Source organism: Miniopterus schreibersii (genome assembly GCF_964146895.1).
Source record: "Miniopterus schreibersii genome assembly, chromosome: 11".
NCBI lineage: Eukaryota > Metazoa > Chordata > Mammalia > Chiroptera > Miniopteridae > Miniopterus > Miniopterus schreibersii.
In genome coordinates, this window is record NC_138111.1 from 24,659,527 (window position 1) to 24,683,177 (window position 23,651).

At 50.0% G+C, this 23,651-nt stretch overlaps 1 protein-coding gene across 1 annotated transcript in view; it reads left to right on the forward strand.

The window, feature by feature from the left end:
- The window catches only part of GABBR2 (gamma-aminobutyric acid type B receptor subunit 2), a gene marked incomplete at its 5' end in the record, with an annotated part of 300,510 nt that overhangs the window by 235,170 nt on the left and 41,689 nt on the right, over positions 1-23,651 (forward strand). Inside the window, 2 exons of the mRNA XM_081151173.1 lie at positions 11,641-11,748; positions 20,693-20,815. Of these exons, the coding sequence (XP_081007299.1) occupies positions 11,641-11,748; positions 20,693-20,815 (231 nt within the window). The remainder of the gene's footprint in view (positions 1-11,640; positions 11,749-20,692; positions 20,816-23,651) is intronic.

The following is a 23,651-nucleotide window of genomic DNA, read 5'->3' on the forward strand; positions in this document are numbered from 1 at the left end:
CATCGATTAATGACTCTGGATTGAATTGGGTCAGCACAGATGTGTGCATGAGTCGTTTCTTTAATTCCCAGTATTGCCCAGGAAGGGGAACAGAAAGCTCTTGAGTTTAGAGCCCAAACATCAGGACCCAATGGGTGCAATTTGGGCTGTGCTCCACCTGCTATTCCAGGGGTTGGCTCCTTTATTTCACTTGCTGCCTTGGTCTCTGTTCTCTCCAGGCCCCGAAGGCTGCCCCAGTGAACTCCCACCAAGGGGGAGAAAGAGGTAGACGCAGGGCCACCTGGTGCAGGGAGCACAGATTGCAAACAACAGCCCTGTGTCACTCCCGCCTCCTGCACGGATTAGCTCTAACCATGGCAAGCGATGAGGCATCTCTGCACCTCAGTGTTGTTATCTGTAAAATGAGTGTGAGAACACAGGATCGTCTCATGGTTAAAATGAGCTGATTCAGACAAGCTACGTAAACATGGGGTGACTGAGGGAGTGGGGAGGGGGAGGGGAAGAGGGGTGGGCATCTTTCTCCCCATCACAGTACAATTCCTGGAGCCCCACTTTGTGCTCTGTGGGAAATCTTATAGGACAAGGACCACGAAGCCAGCTCCAGATGTGGAGCAGTGTAAGACCGTTCAGCCTGTCCTGCTGCTGCATGCATGCCACCTTTTTTGTTGTTAGCGTTCAGTATAGAAACTAAATACAAAGATAAACCATGAACATCACCTCAGGAGGAAACCTATGGCAGTCACAAGTCGATGCCCCTCTAGAGGCTGTGCCTCTGCTCGGAAGGGCCATTGTAACTTGGACAGGGGGTGGGTGATGTGTGAGCGTGCAAGCTGCACACGCACACACAGCTGCTGCTGGGGAAGCAGTTAGACTTCGTTCCCATCCCCCGCTCCTTCTGACCCTTTCCGGAATCTTCCCAGCCTGGTTTCAGCAAGTCTTGGAAATAGCTCCAGCTACACGGTGCTGTCTCCCTGGACACTGTGTGGGTAGTGGAATCACCATAGCAACGTGGCCCCTGTGGGCACGGAGCTGCCTGTGAGGACAGTGCTGGGTGTGAGCCAGAGTCTGGGTGCCAGGGGGGTGAGAAGGCCCCATCCAGCTTACACACTGACCTGGCTCAGGAATCCCAGCTTCTGGCAGCCCAGCGAGGGAGCAAGGTGGGCAGAGAAGGGGAAAGACACCTTCCCTCCTTTTAGAATCATAGGCAGAAACCCCAGCATGAGCGTGGAGGGTGAGGAGGGGCTGCAGTGAGGATGCGGAGACTCAGGTGGGCCTTGGGCTCCAGCAAGCACAGGTCTCAGCAGCTTCAGGCACTCTCAGAACATTCCTGGTGGTGGTGCCATGTTAATGCCCCAAGCCTGTGACCTCATGGAATTCAATATTCTTTACCAAGGCCAGCTTGCCGCCAGGCGCAGCCTTTCCTTCAAATCCCCACAGCTGCCTGACAAGGCCAGGTTCACTGTCCCGTTTATAGGAGAGAAAACCAGAACTCTGTCACCCATGGCCAAGTGGCAGGATTGAAGCTTGGAACTAGCTCTGTGGAACTACAAAGACATCTGAGATGTTACATTCATCTTTTTTAAAGAAATATATATATATATATTTTTTTTTTAAATTGGTTTAACCAGGAGAAACAGATCGGCTAAATTCTTAGGGTTGTGGTCAACATATATCCCAACCAAAACTTTTGTCCATTCAGATTTTTAAAAATTGAGGTATACCTAATTCATATACCATAAAAATTTACCCTTTTAAGGTGCACAATTCAGGGGTTTTAGTGTATTTATTGATTCATTTTTTGTTGCATCCCCAAAGTATATCATAGTGGCTCGCACATAAGAGAGTTGCAGTCGGACTGCTTGTGATCAAATCCCAACTGCACTACTTCCCAGCTGTGTGTTGAAGTTACTTAACGTCTCTGGACCTTAGTTTACTCCTCTCTAAAGGGGGGTGATAATAGGGTTGTGAGGGTTAAATGAGATAGTGTATGGAAAGCACTTAGTGTCTGCCACATAGTAAGAGTCAGTAAATGCTAGCCATTGTCACATACATGGAAGGAAGGAAGGAAGGAAGGAAGGAAGGAAGGAAGGAAGGAAGGAAGGAAGGAAGGAAGGAAGGAAGGAAGGAAGGAAGGAAGGAAGGAAGGAAGGAAGGAAGGAAGGAGTGAATGATGGGACTATGTCTGGGTAATTATGTTCACCTCTGGCCATCGCTAAGAGAAACACTGAGAAAGCAGAGTAAATTTGGGATGAAGAAGAAGCTGGACAGTGGGGTTGGTGCTGGTCGACTGGGTGTAGGTACAGCCATGGAGACTTCTGGCCTCAGGTGGCCTTCTCTGCTAGGATGGTCAGGGACAGACTCAGGACCTGCCTAAGTCACAGCCACGCTGCCCTGCCTCTGCTGCCTTGAGTGCTGAAAGGGGCCTCAGGACAGGCTGTGAGGGAGGTAAGAGTGACACAGAGGGACCTCTGAGTGCACTCAGACAGTTCCCCAGGCATTGGACTCTGGCGTAAGAGCTAGGGGAAGCCAGGCCAGCCCAGGGCTGCTCTAGAGGCAGCTCAGAGAGGAGCATGGCTCAGCTGTAGATCTCCCAGCTGCCTCCTCTGGTTGACACTCCTGACTTATTTATTTTGTTACTTTTTATTAAAGTAAAGATATATACACGTAAGTTATAGCTTAATGAGTTTTCACAAACTCAACTCAACTGTGAATCCAGACCAACTGTGAATCATGAACAGACCATTACTAGCTCCCAAAAGTCCTTCCTGTCCCTTCCAGTGACTGTCCTTACACCCCTAAAGGGAGACCAGCCCACCTTTTACCTGCACAGATAGTGTTTCTCAGTGTGCACATGCATCTCCTGGGTATCTCAGTGCGTGTACGTTCTGGCTCCGTCGATCTGGGGTGGGCCTGAGAGGCCACATCTCTAACAAGCTCCCAGGTGATCCTGAGGCTGCATCCACAGACCACAGAGTAGCAAGGTCTAGGCTAGAACCTGTGCTTTATCCCTGTGTTTGTCTCTTGGAGACTGTCATGTAAGAGAAATGAAAGCACCAAAACTTTGTCCCGTGAGGAGCAACTAGGGGAAGAGAGGGGTTCCTGGGCCTCCGCCTGGAATCTTGGGATACAGGGCTGTCCCCTCACCAGAGGTAGGGTTAGATTCTGGGTCCTGAGCATGCCCTCAGCCTTCCACCTGCTCATGAGAGATGAATGAATGGGCTCAGGTGGGTAGCAGCTGGGAAGGCATGGGGCAGCAGGGGCTCAGGCACTGGGCCCTCCAGAGGATGCTCGGATTGTCTAACTCACAAGGTAAAGGCTCTCTGGGAATCCCAATTGGTTTCCAAGTAAATTCAAGCCTAGTAGGAATTCATGATGTTTTCAGTTAAAAGGCCATAAGTATCTGCGATATTTTTTCCCTTGGGGATTTTTTGGGGGGGCGTTGAAAAATAACCTAATACAATCATGTGGTGTGGGGCTGTTTCAGCATGTGATACCATGCTTTTGTGGCTGGCTGTGGTAAAGTGCTTTGTGATTTCAGAAGGTGGTCGGAAGGCTGAGCCAGGAGAGGCCCACACAGTTTGATGAGGGTCTTGCCTGATAGGTTCAGACCAACTGAGGGACGCAGCCCCAGGGATTGGCTCTGACAGTGCCTGCTTGGACCAACTGGAGTGCCGGACAGGCTGCAGCTCCCTTCTTGACAGCTGTGGCCTCCCCCCCCCACCTCTTCTGTCCCTAGCCATCCGCAGCCTTCCGTTGTGAAGGGCTCCCTCGGCCCTCTGGCTTCCAAAGGAGGGCACCAGGGGTTCCCCAGACTCTCCAGCCAATGGACGGATGATGTCCACCTATCCCGCACACCTTCAGTTAAGCCACTCCTGGCCCCTGTCTTACAATTCATTCATTTATATGATAACATTTCCAAGGCACCACTGTAGCCAGGGCCTGCAGGCACAGAGCTGGACCGTGTAGATCGCAGCCCCCCGAGAGCTGGCAGCGTAGACAGGAAGCTGTAGGTCAACAAGTAACTCCCATTCATTATGTTGCATGCCCTGATAGAGACAGGCCTAGGGGAGGGAGGGAGTCCAAAGTACAGGGACACATTGGGGAACTTAAAATAGGGGACACCTCAGAAGGAGCTACAGTCGTTTCTGGAAGTCCTAAAAGATGCCTCTTACTTGCCCACAAATTTCACAGCAACTGCTGCAGTCACCATGGTACACCCACCCTCTCCTTCCTCTCTTGCCCTGGCACCCACTCATCCACGTCTTTAGTCCAGAGAACTGCCTGGAGACACATGTCAGCCCCTCCCCAGCACAGCCCACACCTGCTGCCACCGCCCATGTTGAGAATGTCACACTTCCAGAAAACTCCCCAGCCTCCAGTGGGCAAGACACCTGCTGGGGTCATGAGGGGAAGAAGAAAGGCCTCTCCTCTCACTCTGTGTTGTTCTGTCACCTGAGCCAAGGCCATTGAGTGCAGCTGTGCGTTTTGTGCACTGCACAAGAGTGTTGGCAGCAGGGGTGCTGGGAGCTGAATTTCAGCCTGTGACCTGATATGTTCTTTGGCTGGGAAGGCCTGAAAGAGAGGGTTCTTTCCAAAAGCGTCCCAAGGGAGTGCCTCTCAGACATTCCTCCTCCCAAAAGGGTGGCCTTTCTTTGATAGGCCCCAAAGTTCCTAAGATGCCCCATTGGCCCTGACTGGGGTCCCAGAACACCCCTGTTTGTGCCTGGAATATCCTATGGCTCCCTGAATTGCTAAAGGGCATTTTCTGTGCAGATCTTACTTAAAGGACCCTGGGCAAGACAGAGCCCCTAAAGCTATTTATAGAGTGTGTTCTTCAGAGATTTACTGCGTTGGGGCACATGCCAAATCTCTCCACCACCACCTGCCCCAGGAAGACAAGGCAGGCCCTGGAGACCCCAGGCTGAAGCCAGGTCTTTCAGCTCCAGGGTACGTGCCTTCCCCTTGTGTATAAGGGAGGTCGGGGGCTTGCTTTTGGACAGTCTGGGTCTTCCTTGCCCTCTCACTAGTGATTGCCTGGGGCGAGCAGTCAGAATGAAACAAAAGACCCTTTTCAGAACCTTGGAAAGCAGGAAAGCTTCTTGCCCCCCAGCATCCTGCCAGCCACTAAGTCTTCATCCCCCACTGTCTGACTTCCCAGCCTGGGGCCTGCAGGAGGCCCAGAGCATAGCAGCCCCAGTGGTCTGTCAGAACAGACCTACTGGAGTGGCTGTGTGTCCATTTTCCTGCTTATCCCCAAAAGAGCAGTGAAAGCCCTTCTCTCTGCCAGGCAGCCCTTCCCAAAATCAATTGAACAAGCAGCTGAGCTGAACTGTTCTGGGCATAGATTTTTCCTTCCATTTGGAGATTTGCTCTAATTGTTTTTGTTTTTCTTTTTCCTTTTTCATAGTTGAGACTGAGATGGCATTGCCTGCGACAAGTTCTTCACCCCCACCCCATGGATGTTTGTGTTCGAGGCAGTGTGCAGAGGGGCCCAAGTGCTTTATGGGCGAGGAAAGAAAAGGAACGATGTTAACATCAGAAGAGGAAATATGTTTAAGACTTTGGGAGAAAAAAAGTAGCTGTTTGTTTTGTGCAGATGAATCAGGAGAGACTTGTAGCAGAGGCAACATATTGGAAACAGAATCATTAGGGCCCTTAGAATCTTCTGCTTTATTTGGAATCATAGAGCTACACATAAAGGAGACACCTGGGACTTCACCAAATAAAACCTCCCTCAGTGCAGGAAATGCCCCTTTAGCACCCCGATAGGGGGTCCTCCAAGCTCTGCTTAAATATGTGGAGTGACAGGGAGCTCAATACCTCACAGATAACATGTTTCATTTGGGTGGAAGGGACCACTGAGGCCATGAACTCAGCTTCTTTTGCTATTTAATGCTCCAGTTCCCTCTGTGGTCTTCCTGCATGTGCTTGCTCATCTCAACTTGCATATTTCTGGTGACAAAGAGTTCATTTCTTCTTTATCTGGGCCACCCAGCCTGATCACCCCTCAGTGCTGGCTCTAAAGATCTGAAGGTGGGCAAAGCAGGCTCTGCCTGCCAGTAGCACTGTCTCCTGGGAGTGGCAGACAGGTGATCATGTAGATGTCGTCTAAGCATGACCAGCACAGCAGAAACGTGTGAGGGTAGGAGTCACAAGGAGGCAGCCATAACCTCCCTAACATCTGGGACGGCTTCTCACAGGAGGTGGCCCATGATTTAGATTTTAGAGGACAAATGAGAACATGTGAAGGAGATAAAAAGAGGAATGGCATTCTGGGTGGAAGAAATAGCTGATGCCAGGCCCAGCAGCATGAGCCTGTGAGGTGTGTGGGGAATACTTTTGCTGCGCAGAATTGCTGGGGTGTGAAGTGCCGTGTGGGGAACGGCAGGAGGTATCAGGTGATGGGGGCTGCACCCTGCTAAGAATATGGAGTTTAACCTGAAGGCTTTCTGGGCAGTGAAGGGCTTAATCCTGGAGAGACCTGCTTAGATTTCCATTGGATAGATGAGCAGGAGGTGAGGCAAAGGCGGGAGACCGCTAGCTGTAGGCTCCTGCGTGGTCCAGTGAGTGGTGGTAAGGAACACAAGAGCAAAAATCAGACATTGATGACGATGCGCCTTCTTTCATCTAACCCTTGCAACCACTCTATGAAGTCAGAGACTTACTGTTAGCCCCACTCCACAGATGAGGAAATGGAGGCTCCAGGAGGTTACAGGACCTGCCCAGGTTCACACAGATAGCAAGTGATAAAGCCAGGACTTGAACCCATGTCAGTCTGTCTCCAGAGCCCTGCTCATGATGACTAATGTGGATAGCGCCGTGGGAACAGAGAGGAGAGGTACTAACAAGAGACGGGAGAGTAAGGTGGCAAAGCCCCAGCAGAAGACAGAGGCCACCCGCTGCTTCACACAAAGAGAGATGTGGGTGGGGTTAAGGAAGCAAAGGGGTGTGGAGGCCCCCAGAGACCAGCAACTGCGGGAAGACTCACCACTCCTGGGTCTGAAAGGGTAAAGAGAGGACTGGAGCCATGTGAGGAGCCAGCTACGGCCAGAGAAACGGCAGGAACGCAGTGGCAGGAGCACCTTCCAGTCCCCCCATGGGGCCTTCCAGATCCAGCCAGAACCAGAGGGCAGGGGGCCCAGGAGTGGCTGACATGGGGCCCTACCCCTGAGAGCACAGAGGACAAAGGACAGGCCTGGGGTGGGGGAGAAGGAGATGGGCTTGGGCATTGGCTAGGAGAGTGAGTCAGAGGATTCCCGGGGGACTTCCAGGTCCCTAACGTGGGTCCCTAACAGGTGCCCAGTGGCGCCCCTCCCTGAGCTGGGAAGAAGTGGAGCTGCTCAGGGGAAGCTGATGGGCTCAGCTTTGGCTGTGGAGTGTGAAGGTTTTATGGGACACCTACGTGTCACCTAAATCTCCAGTGACGGGCATATGCAGGTCTGGAGCTCAGAAGAAAGATAGGAACTGGGAAAGAGATAAGGGAGTTGTCAGCACAAAAGAAATGGTTGAAGCCTGAAAATGGGAGGTGATAACCCAGGGAGAGCCCTTAAATCGACAGGATTGAGCCCTAGAGTCCACTTCTATCTTCAAGAGATGGCGGAGGAGTGGAGAGGGAAATAACACATCCCTTTTGCAGAGCCCTAACCCGGTGCTGACCCTGAGCAGCGCCAGTCTTGGGTGGGCGGCTCTGTGGGGGTCCCACTGACCTGCTTTCAGTCTTTCCTCTGGCGTGGTTTCCTCACTGTCCGAAGAGCTGTCTCCAAATGGGTCATGACCCCACTGGGATCATCTTGTGGAAGAATATATTACAGCTTTTATTTACTTTTTATGTAGAAAAAATGAAAGCAATTAAGCTTTACTGATATTTAACACTTGGACTCACCCTGGGGCCCGGGCTGGTGGTCTTTATGCAGGAACCCTCCCGGGAGCGGAGTGTTGGTCAATCCGTTACATCAGAGAGTGATGGGGCGTTGCGTTGAGACTCCCCAAGACTATCCCGGCTCCATAATTCACAGGGAGGATTCAGCGTTAGTTGTACTCATAGCCATGATTTATTACATTGAAAGAATATAAAGAAAAATCAGCAAAGGGAAGAGGTTCAGGGGGCGAAGACCAGGGAAAACCAGGTGCAAGCTTCCAAGAGCCTCTCCCGGTGGAGTCCCACAGGATGTTCTTAATTCTCCAGCAACGAATTGTGACAACACGTGCGAAATGCTGTCTACCAGGGAAGCTTGCTACACATTCAGCGCCCCTCAGGGTTATCGGGGGTGGGTCACAGGCCCCCTCTGCCTAGCACAGACCAAAATTCCAGACCCCCAGAAGGAAAGCAGGTGTGTAATATTAACCATGCTGTTTGCACAAACAGTTCGGGCACAGGGTCACCCATGGAGGGAATGATGGGAACCCCCCCAGTCTAGGTTCCCAGACAGTAGCTTCAGGGCTAACCTTGCCAGCAGGCCCATCTGAAAACAGTCTACTATGCCTGCAACTCTTTCTGCCCAGGAAATCCTTCAGCCGTTCTTTGCTTTCAGTATGTGGCAAGACACTCCAGATGCCAGGTTCAATTTATATTATTGAGTTTTAGCTAACCTAAGTCATTTATATCATTGAGTCATAATGAATTTAGCCCTCACAAAATAGACAAGTGGCCTGAAAATGACTACTTAAAAAAAAAAAGTCAAAGCAAATATAGTAATGCTAAGCACATTGGAATGACACTTCTACCCAAAATAAGAGATCTTTGTCAGCCGCGTGATGAGGTAAAAATGATACTATTTCACCCTTTACCATCCTTTTAAAATTTCCATGCTCTGTGTATGTTCCTGTTGAAAATTGTTTTCTGGTAGGAGAACATGGTCAACGTGCATGAAAGCCATTGGTCTTAACAGTCGTGGCAGCCCATTCACTTGGACAGTGTGCTGAGATCACCCAGGAGAGTGTCCCCAGGCCGTCAGCCACCCCCGTGTGTCCTGTCCCTTTGGCAGCTGACTCCTGAGCGTGGATGAACCTGGTTTGGGTTAAGGAGACTCCGTGTGAGGAGGAGGGAGCGTGGCGTGGGGGAGACAGGGCTGGACTGGGACAAGGCGCCGAGTGCCAGGCTCAGCCCTGGCCGGAGCCGTGTGACATTGTTGAGAAAAACATCCTAAATGCTGAGCCTCAGCTGCTTCACCTGCAAAGTGGTTTTCTCACTCAGTGATGGCTCCAAAAACATCACCCTGGTTTTTGTTGTTTTGTTTGTTTGTTTTTAATCATATGTACCTTCGCCTCTGGCCTAATAATACAATCTCCGACTTATACTGGTTTGGACTTAGGGGTTTTCAACTTTACGATGGTATAAAAGTGATCCACATTCAATAGAGACCTACTCCAAATTTTGGATTTCATCTTTTTCTGGGCTGAGGATATGTGGTACAATATCTCTCATGATGCTGGGCAGCAGCAGCAAGATAATTTTACCCAACCATAGGCTAATGGAAGTGTTCTGAGCACATTTAAGGTAGGTAAGCTAAACTGTGATGTTCAGTAGATTAGGTGTATTAAATGTATTTTCAGCTTATGATATTTTCAACTTACAATGGGTTTATTGGGACATAACCCCATTGCATAAGTGGAGGAGCACCTATACTTACTGAATGAACATAAGAAGGAATGAACAAATGAATGAATGAGATGATCCATAAGGTCCTGTGCAACCCTAACAGACTAGGAATGTATGAGCTGGTCATTGAATGAACTCAGGCCTAAATTTGCAATAATTGGCTCCTTCCAATGTTGCAGCTATTGTAAACAGTTTACTTTTCTTGCATACTCGTATTATAATGTGGGTAATAGTGGCCATCCTATGCCCTCTCTAAAGGACTGTGATTCATTCTTGCCTGTCTGATTTCTCCTTGTTTTTAAAATTGAAAAAAAAGGGCTAAGTGCTCACCTATACATTGTCAGCATCCACGCCTCACAGGTCCATGTTTCTGAAAAATAACTGTAATGCTGTCATCCTTTCTGGATTAGAGGGGTCAGCCTGCGGTCTACCCAGCCAGTTCCTGTTTTCACAAATAAAGTAGGAAGAGGACATGCTTTGTCTCTGAAAAGCTGGAGCGCCAAATTTCTGGAAAGGCAGAGTGAAGGGACTCGGAAGGAACATTTCATGTGCTGACAGCAAACCTGCTGCATCCAACTCCACTGGACACCAAGGGCCTGCCCTGTCTGCTCCAACCCAGCTGCCTTTCTCTCTTACCACATCCACCTTCTTGCTGTGCTCAGCTGAGGGACGTGGGGACTTCTGAGAGGAGATTTAGCTCAACAGAGCTGAGGAAAGGCAGAGGAAAAACCAAAGCCTGGAACAAGAGTTCACAGAGCACATGGCTTTTTTGTCCCAGTGAGCAGGAGGCCCCAGTGGCACATAGCCCAGGGCTGGGCCATGATGTGGGGCCCAGCCTGGAGCTAGGCGATTGTCCTGGCTATTGGAGGGTGTCCAGTCCAGCTGGTGAGGGTGAAGTCTGGAGAGGTGGGGCCTGGCCATGATGACAGTGCAGGCAGGGAATGGGCATCCAGGAGGCTCCCAAACCTAACAGATGGTGACTGGCCTTTCCCAGCCTTCAGGGATCCAGGCTGTTGGTGCCTATCAAAGCTGGCAGTTCCCATCAGCCACCAGCCCAGGGCTGGGGATCAGGGCACATCTTTGGCCTGGGGAATAAGCAGCAGCCAGACAGGGCCTTAGTCCTGAGCAGAGACCTGTGGGGCCAGGCTGTCCTAGCACTGAGTAACCAGACTCCTGAGGCTGCACAGTGCAGTAGGAGCCAAGCGGCCTAACCATGGCAGGGGGGCAGGGGAGGGCGCATTGCTGAGCAGCAGAATCTGGGTAGCATCAGCTCCTTTCTTTCTCCAAATGCCTGAGGAAATAGGCCCTGGTGGGGAGTGGGAAGGGCAAAACGCTTTTCCTCTGGCCTTCCTCCCTAACTGAGCAGCCCCTCATGATGGCTGGAACTGGTCTGGTGCAGCTGCCAATCAGGTGTACCCCCCAGGACCAGCTCTGGCCAAGTCCTGCCCTGCTCTGCCAGAGTGGCAGGTTTGCTGAGCACTGGAGAAGACCCATAAGCAGGCTCGTCCACTTGTCCAGTCTCAGCCCCTGTGGCTTACTGACTTCCTCTATCCCTTGCCCAAAGCACGGGACCCATAGAAGAGGTTCCTGGGACCGCCTGGTCTCCTGCAGACTCAGGTGAAAAGACAGAGAAGTCAGCGATTATGTTCCCCTCTGCAGGTCTCTCCCCACATGGAAGGCACTCAAGGAAGGAATGAAAGAGGGAAAGTCAGAGGGCTGTTCTGTTGCTCTCACTGATCCCTTAGTAGTCCTGGAGCCCTCCATGCCTCTCTCTATGGCTGGCTTCCTTGGGGGACCAACGAAGGCAGGATTTGAATCTCAAATGCCCTCTGTGCCCAGGGCCCTGGGTCTTGGCAAGTGGCTGATAGAACTAAATGTCTATCAAATTGGAAGGTGACTGAAAGACTGTGGATACTAGTAAAACTCTGTGATATGTAGAGCATCTGTCCCCATCATCTAGAGTTCTGTTGGGAAACTCACAACATTGAGGAGGCTGGCCCACCTAGGAGATGCTAATGCATGTGTTTTCTCATGGCCTCTAGGTCAGGACCTGGATTCTCACCGTGGGCTACACAACCGCCTTCGGGGCAATGTTTGCAAAGACATGGAGGGTCCACGCCATCTTCAAAAATGTAAAGATGAAGAAGAAGGTAATCACTCCTGCTTCAGGGTGCCTGCAGTGTCCTCTTAGCATTTATTTAACAGATATTTATTAAGCACCTACTATGTGCCAGGCACTGGGCTGTTTGCTGGGGATTCAAGATAAACACAATCCCTGCCCCGCCCCGCCCCACCCCCTCTACACCTCAGTAACCTGGGGAAATCGGTTAACAAAGGGTTTCCCATGCACGGTGATAAGGCCTCTGTGGGGATATATGGAGGTGCTGGGGTGTGAGCACTCAGGGAAGGCTTCATGTAGGAAGTGTCACTTTGCTGAGTCCAGAGGGTGAGTGGGGATTAGCCAGGCAGAGGCTGGGGAGTTTTCGAGCCTTGTAGAAAGAACCATGTGCAGAGGCCAGGGGAGAGAAGGGGTATGTTCTTATTGCTGAAAGAGGCTCAGTGTAGCTGGGCCACAGGGTTCATGGGGATGGTGCACGAGGAGGCTCCAGGGGAAGGCAGGAGTCATGGTAAGGAATCTGAACTTTTAACTTTTGGGCACTGGGAGCCCTTGAAAGCAGGGAGTGACACAGGGCAGGGACCTGATTTAATCATTCCATGTTCAAAGAGGCTCGTGGAAGACAGGAGTTCTGTCTGCATGTGGGTGGAAAGCATTTGTCACCAATGTGGTTGAGTGTAACCAGCATGCTGACTAAGTTTGACTCTTAGGATGTCAGAGAAAAACTTTCTCCATCACTGTCCTTTTCACTCTTTCAGTGGTGGTGTTCTTCCCTCGTTCCTAGATGAAATTTGGGGCAAGTCTCATGACTTTTGAAGGTCCTCTGGTCAGCAGCTAATATGTGGAGTCCATCATAATATCCAAAACTTCAAACTGCATTCAAAGGCACAGCTTCTCCCTCCCCCAGCTCAGGCCTGTGGCACGCCTGCCACCTACCCTGGAAGAGGGGGTGCAAGTGGGCTGTTTCTCTCTTTTGCCAGCCTGAGTTTGTTCCCCATCATCCCATTCCCAATGTTTCTGAACCCTCCAGAGTTGGAGCTTGGGGTAGTGGAAGGGGCAGGAATGACCTTACTTGCCAGTAGCTGACATCAGGCTTGCTGGGCCTGGCAGGGGTTAAGCAGGCCCTTTAGACTCACCTGGGTGTCTTCATGGGTTTTTCAAAGCCCCCATTACTTTCTCTTCAGCAGTGTCCTTGACATGGGTGAGCTACTGTGCCACTTGGCCATTTGTGGCTTCTTCCTCTGCCCGAGCATCTGCAGTTCCCCCACTCCTGTGCTCAGCTCACCCTCCAGCTTGTCTTGCTCAGGGCCACACAGCCCCCCCTTGCCCTATGGGCCACTTCTGCTGTGCAGGAGGCACTCATGCATCCTTCACTTCTACAATCTTAAGGATTTGGGGTTGATCCCGCTATAGCAGCCGCCCCTTTTTTTTGCCCCCTCCCCCACCTCAAGGGCTCCTGGCCAGCCTGTCACCCCCTCATAGGCTTCTCAGACAATAGTCAGGCATCCGTTCATTGGGTCCCCTAGGCTGCAGGGACCCCTGTCAACCAAGCCCCCGAGTGTTCTCCTTAAAGCTTCTCTCTTGATTTGAGGTTAAGGAGGAACCTTCCCCCCACCCCCATCCTCTCATCTTGAGGGCGGGGTCTCGTAACCTCATGACACCTCTTTCCAAAAACCCTCTTTTTTTCTTTTTATCAAATACTACACTTTTTTATTAATTTATTGATTTGAGAGAGAGAGAAAAAAAGACATTGTTTTGTTGTTTGACTTACTTATGTATTCATTGGTTGATTCTTGTATGTGCCCTGACCGGGGTCAAACCTGCAGCCTTGGCGTATCAGGACGATGCTCCAGCCCACTGAGCAACCAGGCCAGGGTCCAAAAATCCTCTTCTTGATTCAACCTCCCCAAACCCCCCCTCCCACACATACATTTACTTTTTAAACCCCTGATGTGGGTATAACCTGTTTACAGACATCTCCTCTGCAGACCCTGCATTGTGGTCTCATCCCACTTTGGAGCGTGGTACCTGTTGTTCCGACTCTTCACCCCAAACTTGCATGTGCCATCCGGTTAACGAGTTATGAGCCCCATCCCTGTGGCAGACAGCAGGTGTGCCCAAGACCGTGAGGGGCCAGCAGGCGGAGCAGGAGAGCAGGCATCTACTCCCTGCTTCCCCTCTGACCTGCCATGGGAGTTCCCGCAAACCTCTTTACCTTTCAGGGCCTCTGTTTCCCTATCTATAAAGTGGGGACATATTGAAATGGTGGTGTTTCCTGCGCTGATTCTGCCTGGCGCCCAGCGGCACCTCTCGCTCCTCATCTTCACCACCTGCCTCTTCCACTGCAAGGGCTGCTTTAGGAGCTGCTCCCCAGAGTGGAGGGGGGCATATCCGCCCTTCTCTGCCCCCTGCACCACACTAGGCTGCCTTGAGAAAACTGCAGGCTGCATTTAGAGAGAGGAAAGGGCCCCGCTTGGCCACCCGCTCCCCATGCTCACTTGTAGGGCCCCTTCCCTCACTGGGCCTCAGCAGCACTGGTGACAGCTTCCTTCTGTCTGCAAGATGAGAAGCCTGGTGGGCCACCCTTCCCAGCCCTGGCTGCACGGTGCAGTCAAGTGGAAACTGTTGAAAACTACAAGAGGTAAACCAGCCCAGACCAGCTGAAACCAAACTCTGAGGCTGGGGCTGAGCATCAGGAGTTTTTGGACTTTCCCAGGTGGTACCAACAGCCAGGTGGGAGAGCTCTGGTCCAGATCATGGCAACACAGTGAGGTCTGGACCAGCCGCAGCAGCAGCAGTGGCACCATCTAGGAGCTTGTTAGAAATGCAGATCCTCAGCTCCCACTCTCTACCCCACCACAGCCCTAAGAATCCTGGTTGGAGCCCAGGAAAATGTTTCTCACCAGCCCTTCCCTGCGATGCTGACGCAGCCAAAGTTTGAGAGGCACCAAGGGACTTCTGGGCCCTCCTGCTCCGCGGCTCTGGTTAGAGAGAGGCGCTGCCACTATGACAGCTCCATCCTGGCTTTGAAGAGTCGCAGTGTCGATTCCTCTGTGCCAATATGTGATTCATCCATATTGTGATCTGTAATAAAGAACCAGCCTTTATGTTCCATTACTCATATGATCAGTGAGCAAGAACACTGATTGTCTGGTAACAATTGACAAAACATGTCAAGGAGACTGTAGGAGTTCAGTTGTCTGAAAGCTCCCCAGAAGAGGAACTGTGATGTGGCCACACCCTGCTGCACCCCTGGGAGGCTGAGCAACTGAGAGCGCAGGCTGGTGGTGGGCCCAGGCGTCCAGGGAAGGGTCTTATCTGAGAAATTGCCAAAGGCTCTCAGTACAGATTTGGTGACCAGTTTTGTCTGTTGTGAAAACGATTAAGGCCAGATGAACACACCATTCCAGCATGAGAAACCTTTTGCTCTAGGCTTTCTAGTTATTTCAGGGGCAAGTTTGCATTTATCAACCAAATTAGAGGAGGTTAAAGGTATAGAAGAGAAATGTATCTTATACACATATCAGAACCTCAGGCCTGGGAATCAGATTGTTTTGAAAGGGTTGTGGTAGTTGCAGGGCAAGACTGGGATTGGATTATCCGTGATTTTCTTTTATATAGCCAAGATTGGTTTTTATTGTTTTATTTTATTGGGTTTTTTCATTTCTATTTTTAATTTTTTAAAAATATGTTTTTATTGATTTCAGAGAGAGGAAGTGAGAGAGAGAGAAACGTCAACGATCGGAGTCGTTGATTGGCTGCCTCCCACAGGTCCCCCACTGGGATCATACCATGACCTCCTGGTTCATAGGTTGATGCCCAACCACCGAGCCACACTGGCTGGGCTGGGTTTTTTGTTTTGTTTTGTTTTGTTTAAATATATCTTTATTGATTTCAGAGAGAGGAAAGGAGAGGGAGAGAGAGAGATTCATCATTGATCCACTGCCTCCTGCACGCCCCCGACTGGGGATCGAGCCCACAACCCGGGCATGTGCCCTGACCGGGAATCGAACCTCGATCGCCTGCATCCTAGGTCGACGCTCAGCCGCTGAGACACGCCTGGCTGGGCTGGTTTTTTTAAGTTTAGACTTTTTTATTGAAGTGGACCCCTTAATTTTTTTACTGACACACGCACTGGATGCATAAGCCCGTGAGTGCAATCACGCGTTCTTCTCATATGGTCTTTTTACCCTTTTCTTCCTTCCCTGGCCCCCTTCCTCTTCCCTCCACCCGCCATGGCCTTCCCTCCCCAAATGCACATACACAAGCTCCACCCATATGGGCACATCTTTAAAGACATTAAAGGAAAAGAAGCCTGTTCACACATGGTAACTTGATGATCCCAAATTCAGTATTTTGATAGCATATTACCCTTTTTTCTAAGGGCCAATCACAAGATCTTGGATTGAGAAGCCTCACTGCCATCTTTATTCTGCCTCTTACTAGGACCGAATTGAAACATTGAGTTGAGAGCAGTAACTCAGAGATGGGACCTTCTCCTGTGGGGCAGATGGGTTTTTCTGAGGACAGAGGAAGCTCACTACAAATATGATTTGATTCTGTTGCAGACAGTAACAACAATGGGAAGTGACATTTAATAATAATATCTGACATCTGTTGAACAGTAATTGTAAGCCAGGCTCTGGTAATCTAATGTGGTTTGTGAAGTTATCGCCCCCATTTTGTAGATGAGGAAACTGGCTCATTTCCAAAGCCTGACACTTGACCAGTGTTTGTGACTGAATGGGTTTAAACTACATTTCATTTATTAATTGCAGAAAAACTTATTGAGTGCCTACTCTGAGTGAGGTTCTATTTTAGGCACGGGATATGGACAGAACATAAATATCCTGCCCTGATATTTGGAGTATGCATGATAGTGAGGGAGACTAATTGTGAATAATTAAATAAATACCCATGCATATACACAACACAAGATCAAGGAGAGGTGATTTAAAATAGCCTTTTTAAAAGAGATCTAAAACTTAAATTAAAATATAGCACTGACCTGACTGTACAAATTCTGGGCTCCAAAGAATCCTCACATTAGGCAAGGCCAGCTCTCAAGTTTCACCTCACCTTCTCTGACTTCCTTATTTTTCAGCTTTCTCTTCAAAACTCCTCTGTGCTACATCACTGCACATTGATGCCATCACACTTTATTCTCTCTCTGAGGCTAGGAGGTTACTAGTGCTCCATCCTCACTGAGTGAGAGTTGAGGCAAAGGCACCCAGGAATGAGTAAGCACCGGGTTCTGGAATCAGATCTGAGTTTGCATCTTACGACTAGTTATATAATCTTGGGTGCCCAAAGGAAATTAAATACATCCTTGCCTCTTATTCTCAGAATCTTCCTACCATGGATCCATCAGTGTGATAATTCGTCCTGGATCTAGTAGAGCTGAGGTGCAGTATCACATTTTGCCCCTAGATGTCACTGTCAGGCGCATAAACAGAATCTCTAATTGTCAAAACCCAAGTAATGGTAAACAAATAGCTACCATTTGTTGAGCATCTTCTCTGTGCCAGACACTGTAGCTAGGTGCTCTCCATATTTCTTATTTTACTCTTATATGAACTCTGCAGCTTAGGGCTCAGTGGTCCCAGTTTTAGAGGTGGAAATGAGCCTCACGATGTGCAGCGTGCCCAAGATCACATTTGTCAAGAGCTGGGATTAGAATGAGGTCTTCTAAATCCAAAACCCATGCTCTTCCCTTGACACCATACTTAGAGATGATACATGAGCCTCCCTGCTCCCTGTGTCCCCCTGCTCCTTGCCATTTTATAAATGAGAAATGCAGAATGAGAGAGGAAGTGATTTGCCCAGGATCACACAGGTAGCAAGAGATACAGCGAGGACTCCAGCCAGGTCCACATAATCCCAAATTCTGTCTTTCCACTGTCTTTCCAAAGCCTCAGATTTAAGGCTTTCTAATTTTAGTAAAGCCTTAAAATTAGAAAGACTTTACTATCACATTTACCAAAGGTAAGTTCTGGTGCCCATCTTTTAAGGCCAGCTGTGCCACATGGGTGCCTTCCCATTCAGGCAGCAGCAGAAGAGGGGCTGCACCCACTCAGAAGGGAGATCTCTTCCCCTTTCAGGTGGCTCCCTGAGTGTGGCCCACCCCGTGTTTCTCAGCTCCTTCCCTTCAATGTGCCACTTCTTGTCCAATGTAGACTGTTCAATCCCAACAGACCCAAGGTTTTGTGTGCTGGAGTGTAAGGTGTTCCACACTCCTGCACCTCATGAGCTCTCGGGAGGGAACCAGGAAAAATTGGCACTGCTGAGCAAGTTCAAGGTCACTGTCTCCTGGAAGTAAGACTATGGGAAGAGCAGTCGCCTTTAGTCACATGGGAAAGCTGTGGCAGCGACAACAGGGTCTGGAGGTGCTGGCACTTACCGGTGGGGGAAGTGTGGGGAGGGGGAAAGGGCTGAGAGGCTGAAACTGGCTGGACAGGAGGATGCCCAGTGTTTGTGGCTCCGGCATCCTCCTGTCCATCCTGGTAGTCACTGCTCTGCATCCAGCCTCCCCCTTGCTCACCAGGACAACTGCCGTAGCTTCTAACTAGTCTCCTACCACAGGTTCCCGCCTCGGGTCCACCCCTCAGTGCTGCAGATTGCTCCCATCACACCAATGCTGAAAGATGCTCAGACCTCCAGCGGATCCTCCTGAGGTCCCATTATGTCACAGAAGCTGTCCCCCTCCAGCTAGCTCTGTCTCCCACCACCCCCAACCCACCCCACTCACACCCAGCCACACACAAAGCCTCTCACAGAAACTACAGGGGTTTCAGACAAAAGAACCAGCACCTACAAAGGCCTGAGGGTGAAAAACACAACTCCGTCACACAGTAGGGAGGGGTCAAGCATCAGTGCAGTGCAGGTGTTTGGAGAGTGTTCGGACAAAGCTTGGGAAAGGCTTGAATGCCAAGCAGAAGAGCTCGGCTGGATTTGTCTGTGGGTGATGGGGAGTCACAGGAGACTGGACCGGGGGTGACATGATGTAGTCCCTCCCTCACTGCCACCCAGGAAGCTCTCCCAGCTCCGTGATGTTGCAATGCTGCCTCCTCTCCCTTCTGCCCAGCCCCCAGTGGCCTCCAGCTCCTCCCGTGAAGCCACTTCCTCTCTTCCAGCACCGTCTTGTAATCATCCGTGACAGGTCTGTCTCCCGTGCCGACCCTGGAGGGCAGCGCCAGGGTCTGTCCCCCTCTGTGTTGCCAGTGCCCAGCACGGGGCCTGGCACCGAGTGAGTGCTCGGGCATGTTTTCTTAGAGCATCACCATCGGCCAGTGCGTACTGAGTGCTTTTTCTGTGCCGGCCTCAGACAGGTGTTAAGAATAGGGCCATTAGCAAAAACCAAGCGGCACGGAGCTCACAGTGTAGCAGGGTGGCAGACATGAGTCAGATTATCACGGATACAGTATGAAGTGGCTACTCATAGGGACTTCAGGGTAGGAGGGTGCCAGCAGAAAGGTTGGGGAAAGACCTTCCAGGGGTCAGGCGCAGCGTGGGCAAATGCCTGGGGGCTCAAACCGCACTGGGTGAGCATCACCCTGCCAGCCTGTCCTCGGAGTCCCAAGCCCCTCGGGCATTTCTTTCTTTTTCCCCAACTTCTCAAGGCTGGCATGGTGTTGCTTAGCTCCCCAGAGGACAAAGATTAGCTGGGTTTATGCAAAAGCATCAGCCATTCACTAGATGCTTCTGGAAAATCTTAAGGAGAAGGCTTTGCCAACCAAGGCTCGCCCCCAGGTAAAGTGGTTTTGGTGGATTGGATCTCTTCAGCAATAACTCAGAGATACTTTCTTCCTGTTTCTTTTCGTGGCTCAGCTGCAGAGAGGCCCCTTGAGTTTCTATTTCTCCTTTAAAAATGGCTTTAATCATTAAAAGCCAGACCTGGTGATATTTCTTAAGCTTCTGCCTCAGCTTTGTTTCTTTTTCTATAATCTTTTCTAGAACTGCTTCATCACATTAGCTTTTATTGGGGGTGGGGGATGGCACATAAACATGCAGTGAGTGAAACACAAGTTAGCTTTGGCACTGACAGCGTTTGTCCCCAGGCCAGTCCCTGTCAAACGGACAAAAAGTGGGGTGGGAATTTCAGTGTAATAAAGATACCACAGGCTGCAAAGACGGATGGAAGTTATATTTCTTCTTTTTATATTCCTTCATCTCAGTTCAATCCATCAAACTCCCTACTGCGTGCCAAGCCCTGCTAGGTACTGAGGGTGCACAAATAAATGTTTACTGTGGAGGGCAGACGTGTATACAACCTAATATAATGTCGGGTTGGTGCTGTAAATATTGTAGGGTATGGACTCTGGAGATAAAAGGAACATGGTTCAAATCTGGGCTTCACCTCTTAGTAGAGTATTAAACTGCGCAAGTTCTTTAACCCTGCACTAGCCTCAGTTTCTTCATCCATAAAATGGGAAAGATAATATGTGTCTTTATATATGAGGTAACGTATGTAAAGCAGTCAACCTAGAGGTGGGCACGGAGTAAGTGCTCATTAAATGCTAGCTATTCTTCCTTTTGTTCTTACTACTATTACTACTCCTGATAAGTATGTGAACAGTGCTGTAGATTAATTAGCTCTGCTGTGGGAGTGAGAGGGGACTTCATAGAGGAAGGGATAATGAATCTGAGTCTTTAAGAATTATTAGGAGTTTGCCAGACCAAAAGAAAAGTGTTTCAGACAAAAGAACCAGCCCCTAAAAAGGAGTGGGAGGTGAAAATCACAGCAGGGCCACAGACTAGGAGTTGCCAGGCTTAACGAAGTGCCACGTGTGTAAGGAGCAACCAGGCCAAGCTTAGGAAAGACCTTGAATGTCAAGCAGAGGAGCTTGGCTGATTTGTCCTATAGATGATGGAGACTCAGGAGATTCTCAAACTGAAGGTGCCTCCGCTGGCCTGGCCCCTCAGCTTGTACCTGGGAAGCTGTCTCTCACAACCATGTATTCTGCTCTTGCCCTCTGCAGATAATCAAGGACCAGAAACTGCTTGTGATCGTCGGGGGCATGCTGCTGATTGACCTGTGCATCCTGATTTGCTGGCAGGCTGTGGACCCCCTGAGAAGGACGGTGGAGAGATACAGCATGGAGGTAAGTGCCGGGCACCAACAGGAGGGAGGCCTGCGGGGTGCTGCTCCCAGACACATGGGCTGCCCAAGGTGCACTTCCTGAGAAGAAATCAAGGTGGTTGTGGGGAAATCACCACAGGTCCACATGGGCCCACATTCTCTATCAGGAACACCTCATTATTTCTGTTTCCTTGCATTTGAGACACACATTATTTCAGGAAGGCCAGGTATAAGGTCGTCACCCCTGGGGGAGGAAATGGTGAAAGAACTTGTCTAGGTATATTGATATATGCAGAATTTAGCAGAAATGTTGGGCCACTTAAATGAGTATATTTTCTGCACATTGTAGAAATCTCTGTTTATATAATCTGTCTGTCCAGAAACTACATTGCATTGTTATTTTCTTCTTTAAAATAAGTTCCCTAACGAGTGCTACTAGGGATTAAGCAGGCTGAGAGCTCCTTTGAGTTATTGTATGATTTTCAAAGTGATAATAGATTTCTTTTTACACATTTGATATCAGAAATTTGTTGTTAAAATACAGAACCTTACATAAAAGTGCTGTTAAACATATATTGGAATAGTCTTGCATTCGGCCTTGCCCTTCACTCAGTGGACTTCCTAGGATGCTCCAGATTAGCGAAGTTCAAGATTAGGGAGGTGTGTTTTTGTTGATTTTCTTTGAGAAACAGTTAAAGACGCACTTGTTGGAGTGAGCTGGCTGCTTGGGTTGTGCTGTATGCTACGATTTCCCTATGGCGTAGCAAATTCTGTTGAGAAAACTGGAATTTTCTCCAGTTCTCCCTCTGCATGGTTAGGGAAATCTTTTTGTGGCTTTCAGTGTGAATTCTTAAACTAACCTGGAAATGGTCGTTCTATGCATTGGGGACAGAAGTGTTTATCCTTCTGAAGAAGGTTTTCTAGCAAATAAGGTACCCAGCCCCGTTTGTCTGGAGACAGACAGGGTTTACTCAGCCCAGTGAGAAATTCTGCAGTCGGAGCGGTGGTGAGGATGCCGTCCTGACGGCGTGGATTTAGGAGGGAGATTTAGGGCTGTGCAGCTCTGTCTCCTCGCCTTAGGCGTACACCCTGGGAGGAAACAGACCCAGACAGACCCAGCACTGACCGTGCCATGGATCGGGGGGCAGGAGCTCAGCTGAGGTCATATGGGTAGACAGGCTGTTTCCAGAAGGGAGGTGATTTCTGGTCACCATTCATCTGAACAGGTGGCAAAGGAGCAGTCCTGCCCCCCAATCACCCTGAGGGAATTCCTCACCCACCACCAGGATTTGGAAATGAAGACAGAATGTCTGCACCAGGAAGAGCTGCCATGGGTTACCTGGGCCCCGGGCTAGTGCGGTGATGATAGTCACCACGGTGATGCTAATAGGGGTGTGATGATGATGACAATGATAGCTAACTGTGTGTTAACTCATTGTGTCCTCAGTAACTGTGGAATAGTTGTAATCCCATTCAAATGATGAGGAAACGGAAACCCAGCGAGGTTATATAACTTACCCAAGCTTACCCAGCAGTTTAGTGGCAACACCGCTGACTGCCCTCTCACCCCCTACCCTGCCCATGCCTTTCAACACGTCATAGCGCTTTGCAGTTTTTAGGGCTATTCATAGGCCTTTGGTCCTTGGCCACATCTGTGAAGCTGGTGGAGCAGGGAAGTGTCTCCACATTATACAGATGAGGACTGGAATTGCAGTCACGGCTGACTGAGGGCCCCGGATGTAGAGAGGGAAGGGAGGCTAAACAGAGCCCGTGGGAAGACCTGGAGCAGGGCAGATGGACAGAAACCGGACCCAGCTGGCTTGATGCTGAGCCCAAGGGCAGGTGAGGACACGGACGCTGTGGCTCCACTCAAGGTTAAGGTTGGGGCCGAGTACTCACTAGGGGTTCCCCAGGCTCCAGCTGTTGGTGGGGAGAGGATGTATATGGAGTCAGCTTGAGTCAGCAGCCTCCAGAAATGGATCTAGGAAGCCTGTCCCCCTGGACCTTTTAAAGGAGATCAGCCTTGTGCAGTCTGATCCCTATAAGTGATGGTTTGCTATCACCCATTGTATCTTTCTTCCGTCCTTTCTGTAATAAGTACTGCTGCTCTGGAGCTCTGTGCATAGAACGCTAGCCCTTGCCATGCCTTCCAGGGCAATGGTTCTCAAACTGAGGAGCTGCGGGCTGCCACAGAAATGCTTCTCTGTGGAGGTGAGAAAACTGAGTCTGAGATGGTGGAGGCTCCTGCCCGGGGCATCCAGACCTTCCCTGGTGGGGCTGGAGGAGAGCCTGCTCTGGCTCTCAACCCACATGCTCTGTCTCTGTATTTCCCTCCAGGTATCTACTGAGATTTCTCTCTGAACCTTTTCTGGTCTGTTCCTCTTTTTCTCTTATTTTAGGGTTGCCCTGTCACTCTGTTGCCATGGTAGCAGAACCCTTTGATTTGTCGACCCACAGGCCTGTCGGTTTATTGTTGGTTTATTGTCTTTTTTCCACCAAACAGCACTAAGCTGTCAGTTGTTTTCTGTCAGACACAGTGTGATGGTTGAATGGCGTACCCAGGGGATGAGGTGTCCTAAATTCTCTTCCAGGGACTGTTTTTTCTAGGACCCCCAGCAAGAGAGAAAGTCTACTCTTGGAGGAGAGGTGATCAGAGATTTTTGTGTTCTGTTCTCTCTTCCTCTCACCTGCCTCAGATGCCTTAGATTGCTCTGGATACTCTGAACATGTCTGGATTCCATTCACAGCCCTTGCTCTGTGTTTCATTTTTAAGCCAATGTTCATGCTTCCCCCCTTCTGGAACCTTCTCTGACAAGTAAATGGACTTCAGTACCAGGCCCCTGTGTTACCTCTATGTG